The sequence below is a fragment of the Citrus clementina genome, unplaced genomic scaffold (genome assembly GCF_000493195.1).
Source record: "Citrus clementina cultivar Clemenules unplaced genomic scaffold, Citrus_clementina_v1.0 scaffold_1, whole genome shotgun sequence".
NCBI lineage: Eukaryota > Viridiplantae > Streptophyta > Magnoliopsida > Sapindales > Rutaceae > Citrus > Citrus x clementina.
This window is the reverse complement of record NW_006263303.1, coordinates 8,485,444-8,491,443: the sequence shown is the minus strand read 5'-3', so window position 1 is coordinate 8,491,443 and position 6,000 is coordinate 8,485,444. Positions and strand designations below refer to the sequence as shown.

The following is a 6,000-nucleotide window of genomic DNA, read 5'->3' as shown; positions in this document are numbered from 1 at the left end:
TTGCTTGCATAATATATGGAGTGAAAAACCTTATCCCTTTTTTGCCCTAATACTGCTCCCACAGAATGGTCACTAGCATCACACATCAATTCAAATGGTAAAGTCCAGTCTGGAGATATGATTACTGGAGCAGTAATCAGAGCTTTCTTTAATGCTCCAAATGCTTGATGACACTCTTTGTCAGAGTAAAAGGGTTTATCATATTCCAGCAATGAGCATAATGGTTTAGCCACCTTAGAAAAATCCTTAATGAATCTTCTGTAAAATCCAGCATGACCCAAAAAACTCCTAATACCCTTTACTGAAGTTGGAGGTGGCAGTTTAACTATTACCTCTATCTTGGCTTTGTCTACCTCAATGCCATCCGTGGATACCTTGTGGCCCAATACTATTCCTTCTTGCACCATGAAATGGCATTTTTCCCAATTGAGTACTAAATTGGTCATCTCACATCTTTTAAGAACTTCTTCCAGGTTGTGCAAACCATCATTGTATGTTTCTCCAAAAACTGAGAAGTCATCCATGAAAACTTCTAAAGTCTGCTCTACCATGTCAGAAAATATAGACATCATGCATCTCTGAAAAGTTGCTGGAGCATTGCATAACCCCAAGGGCATTCTTCTGAAGGCAAATGTTCCATAAGGACAAGTAAATGTTGTCTTCTCCTGATCTTCTGGAGCTATAGCAATCTGGTTGTAGCCTAAATACCCATCTAAGAAACAATAGTATTGTTTTCCAGCAAGTCTGTCCAACATCTGATCTATGAATGGAAGTGGAAAATGGTCTTTCCTTGTGGCTTTGTTGAGCTTTCTATAATCCATACATACTCTCCATTAGTTACTATCCTTGTAGGAATAAGTTTATTCTTCTCATTAGCTATTACTGTTATCCCTCCCTTCTTTGGAACACATTGCACTAGGCTCACCCATGAACTGTCTGATATTGGGTATATGATTCCAGCATCCAACCATTTGATGATTTCCTTTTTCACCACTTCTTTCATGATTGGGTTCAACTTTCTTTGGTACTCAACTGAATTGCTGGAGCAATCTTCTAGCAGGATTTTATGCATGCAAATTGATGGGCTTATCCCCTTTATATCTGCCATTGTCCATCCAATTGTTCTTCTGTATTTTCCAAGCAAATCTACTAAACTCTATTCTTGACTTGCATTCAAAGTAGAAGAGATGATTACAGGGAGTGTGTTATTTTGACCAAGATAAGCATATTCTAAATGTGAAGGTAACAGTTTTATTTCAGGACTAGGAGGTGATTCAATAGATGATAAAGTTGTTTTTATTTTCCTGTCTGAAAGATTCAAATGTTCAATAAACCTGGTATGCCTATCAGATTGCTTTTCTTCCATCCAATCTATCTGAATTGCTGTAAATCTTCCTCTTATACATCATCAAAGGTATTGACTTTGTCAAATGCCTTACTGTAGCATCTATCCATTCTGTCCGCTACAACAAAATCCACTACACTCAAGAAATTGCAGTCTTCTACTTCATCAGGATTTCTCATAGCCTCTAGTACATTAAATGTGACTTACTGATCATTCACTCTCATGGTGAGCTCTCCTTTCTGCACATCTATCAGAGTCTTTCCAGTTGCTAGGAAAGGTCTTCCAAGTATAATGGGTACTTCTTTATCAGCTTCAAAATCCAGTACAATGAAATCCACTGGAAAGATGAATTTATCAACTTTCACCAGTACATCCTCTATTTTTCCTTCAGGGTATACATGAGATCTGTTAGCCAATTGTAGAGTGACTGTTGTTGGTCTGCATTCCCCTACTTCAAGCTGCTTAAATACAGATAATGTCATCAAATTAATGCTAGCTCCTAGGTCACAGAGTGCTCTGCCAGCATACCTAGTTCCTATAGAACATTGTATTGTGAAACTCCTTAGATCTTTCACTTTTGCTGGAATCTTATTTTGGAGCATATAACTATTTTCATGTGTTAAAGCAAAAGTTTCAAACTCTCCCAGCCTTCTTTTTCTTGCCATGATGTCCTTTAGAAATTTCACATAATTTGGCATTTGCTCCAAAGCTTCCACAAAATGTATGTTTATATGTAATTGCTTCAGCACTTCCAGGAATTTGCTAAACTGCTTGTCCATTTTTTGCTTCTGGAACCTTTGTGGCAAATGTGGTGGATGTCTAAACTGCTAGTTAGATTCAGGAGGTACCAAACTTTGTTTGTTTAGATTGGTGCAGGTTGTGGCTACTGGTGTTGCAACTTCTTTTTCAGCATGTTCTGGTTGAATTTCTTTTGCAGTTGCTGTAGCTTGGCCCATGTAATTAATGTCTTGATGGGGAGTTTGTTGTAACATGCTTCATTTTTTAGTTGGTTTTTGTGCTGAATTGCATTCTATCCCATTTTTGGTCACCTTGACTGGGATATCAACATTCTTTCCAAATCTCAAACTAATTACTTTGCAGTGTTCTTTGTTCTCTCTTCTAGGGTCTTCTGTGTTGCTAGGTAGGCTTTCTTGAGTTCTACTGGTCATTGTTGTGGCTAGTTGTCCTATTTGATTCTCCAGGTTTCTCAAGGATACAGCTTGACTCTGCACAATTGCTTCATTCTTTGCAATATATTCCTTAATCAGTGTTTCCAATGAAGTGATTGGATCCTGACTGATATGTTTTTGCCCTTGACTCTGCTGAAGAAAACCAGGTGGCTGTGTGTTTCTATTTTGTCCATTTAATACTGGAGCATTTCGATTCTGACTGCTCTATGAGAAATTTGGGTGTTGTTTCCAGTCAGGGTTGTAAGTATTTGAATATGGGTTGTTCTGAGGTTGTCGATTGAAATTTCTCACATAGTTTACTGAAGCTGGATTCCTAGGACAACTATCAAAGTCATAGTTTACTGAAGCTGGATTCCCAGGACAACTATCAAAGTCATGCTCTTCACCACAGTATACACAAGAAAGTTCAACAACTTACTTTACTGTTGCTGGAGCAGATGTCAAGGCATTTACCATGTTAGTCAATGAGGTTACTTGTGCTGATAAAGCTGTAATTGCATCAATGTTATGTACCCCTGCTGATCCTCTTGCTGCTGGTTGCCTGGCTGAAGGCCACTAGTAATTATTATTGGCAATTCTTTCCAGGATTTCATAAGCTTCAGTGTAGGATTTGGATAACAGAGCTCCAATTGCTGAAGCATCCACCATTAACCTAGTACTTGGATTCAACCCATTGTAGAAAGTTTCCAATTGTATGCAACAAGGAATACCATGATGAGGACACCTTCTAAGCAATTCCTTGAATCTTTCTCAAGTCTCGTACAAACTTTCATCTTCCAGTTGATAGAATGAAGTAATCTCATTCCGCAACTTTGCATTTTTTGTTGGTGGGAAATATTTCATTAGGAATTTATCAGCCAATTCATTCCATGTAGTGATGGAATCAGATGGTAACGAATTTAACTATGCTCTTGCTCGATCTCTTAAGGAATAAGGAAAGAGCCTCAACCTTAAGGCATCTTGTGTTGCTCCAGCAATCTTGAAAGCATTACTTACTTCCAAGAACAATTTAAGATAGAGATGAGGATCTTCATTTGGCAATCCATTGAATTGCCCAACTGTTTGCAACATTTGAAATATCACTGGCTTTAACTCAAAATTTGTAGCGTCTACTTCAGGTCTGATGATGCTAGGATGTACAACTTAAGGAGTTAGCACAGCATAATCTTTTATGGCTCTGTCTCTGTCATCAGCCATATAAATAATATTGTTGTTACCTGGTTGTCTCCCGTTAGCATGTTCATTCTATTCTTCTTGAATGTTGACTGGTTGTAAGGGCCCGTGAGGGTTCAAATTTCCCTCATCCTGCAAATTATTCATGCTTGAAATAGTCTTTAAATTTCTTTGTTCTCTTCGCAATCTCCTGACAGTCCTTTCAATCTCAGGATCGAGTTGGAATACCACAGATCTGTCCTTGCACATTCACGTATCGATCTGCCAATCAATAGAATGAATCAAGTCAAATTTGGCGCTATCACGATTTACTTCACACTTCAAAAATAAACAATCAATCCCTGGCAACGGCGCCAAAAACTTGTTGGTAAATTTTATAAGCAATAACTATCAATGCCAATGTGTAAGTATACACAACAAGTAATAAAGTTATAAGTATTCAAGATCATCTCCATATGGATTGATGTTATTCAGAATGCTATAACACTCACAATAACACAACTCAACTTGAAACCAAAACAAACAATTGTCAAATAATTTCTATCGTAATCAATAATTGAAATAAGAATTAAATAAGACAATACTGTAATGAAATAAAATAGATTAACTGTGTCTAAGATTCAATGGAGAATATAGTAGTTGAATGATCAAACTCTCCTAATAGGGTGACTGTTGTTTACTAAATTAGCACCAGTTGTTAGAATAAGTGTTGCAGCACCGGGCAGAATAAATCGGCATCCTCAACTATCGCATGTTGGAAGTCTCATACCTTTAAATCTACTAACAATGACCAGTTACTCATATATTTATAGTACGACATTATAACATTTAATCTTTTTACCCTACAAGATGAACACCTATATCTAGAGTGTCACAAATCTTAACTTCAAGTATTGCCTTTATGGGATTCAGGATAACCTAATCTAGGAAACTCGACTTAAGAACAAGTAATACTCTAATAATGTCCGCTAAGACATGCCCTTTTGCTGCTCTATCTTAACTGAAACTATTAAATGGGTGGTCAATCGAAATAACAATTATATTCATAAAAGCTATTAGAGTAAAATGCTACAGCAATACCATAACAACATATAAGAACAGTTAAGAACCCATTGGATTATTTGTCACTCAACTACAAGTAAATTTAGTTCATAATCTGGGTGAGAAAAACAAACATAAACATATTGGTCTCGGAATACATCAAATCAATTAAAGGAAGAAGATAAATATAAGTTGAGCATGGTGAAAATCAAAGCCAAGTAATTCTGCATGATTCTCCAATGTTGCCGAAACAACACTCTTCAATTCTCATCTTCTTCTTCTTCGTTCCTTCTAATTATTCTAATGATAATTCCATTCGCCGCCTTTCTTTATGGTATTGCCTCCTTTTTATATTGCAAATTAGGGTAAACACAAGCCCATGAGCGTGCATGCGATAAATTAAGAAACATGTGCTGACCCACACCTAAGTTTTCTCCCGCATTTATTTCCAGATTGCTACAGCACGGGTTGCTTTAACATCCGCAACAGCATTGCATTGCTCCCGATTGTGCTTTTCTTCTTTTATGGTTGTCTTCTTTCCTTCTCTTGCTCATCTAATGTCTCAACATCCCCTCATGAATTAAGACTTTCCAAAAACCTACAATTATGCATCTGTTTTTATCACAAATTACTATGATTCAAACAAAACTTATTAATACTCAACTAAAATGAATGTTTAAGTAAAATGTACTCAAAATGTAATAAAAACATCTTATTTGTTCTCTAAATGACCTTGATTCAAGTCTAGAATTGATATAATAACTCTCATTTCCTAGAGTTATCAGCGACCGATTTACTACATAACAAGCAGTTTTGGCTACTTCTACCCATAATGAATTACGTAGACCCACAATCCTCAACATAGCTCTTATTCTTTCTGTAAGAGTTCTGTTCATCCGCTCTACCACTTCATTTTGTTGAGTATATGGCACCTTGAACTGTTTCTATATACCTTCTTGCTTACAGAAAGTAAGAAACTTGCCGTTTGTATATTTTCCACTGTTATCTGTCTTTAAGCACTTGATTATTTTTTTGGATTCATGTTCAACCCGTACTTTGTATTGTTTGAATACTGGAAACACATCTGACTTTTTCTTGATTGGATACGCCTAGCATCTCGTGGAATGATCATCAATGAAAGTCACTAAGTACTTTGCACCTCCCATGGACATATTCAGCGATTCCCAAACATCATAATGAACCAAATCTAAAATACATTTATTTCTGGCATTGGATCTGCTGAACTTCAAT

The 6,000-nt window shown here is 36.6% G+C and overlaps 1 protein-coding gene and 1 non-coding gene across 2 annotated transcripts; one reads left to right on the top strand and one right to left on the bottom strand.

Annotated features, from left to right (window-relative positions):
* Nucleotides 1–1,548: 1,548 nt before the first annotated feature.
* Nucleotides 1,549–2,124, bottom strand: LOC112095610. The gene has a single exon (XM_024177718.1). The coding sequence runs from the start codon at nt 2,122–2,124 to the stop codon at nt 1,549–1,551; it is 576 nt and encodes a 191-aa protein (XP_024033486.1).
* A 1,117-nt stretch (nt 2,125–3,241) lies between these two features.
* On the top strand, nt 3,242–3,348 carry LOC112096038. Its single transcript, XR_002904196.1, has one exon. It is a non-coding gene; the product is annotated as a small nucleolar RNA R71 (small nucleolar RNA).
* Nucleotides 3,349–6,000: the final 2,652 nt, after the last annotated feature.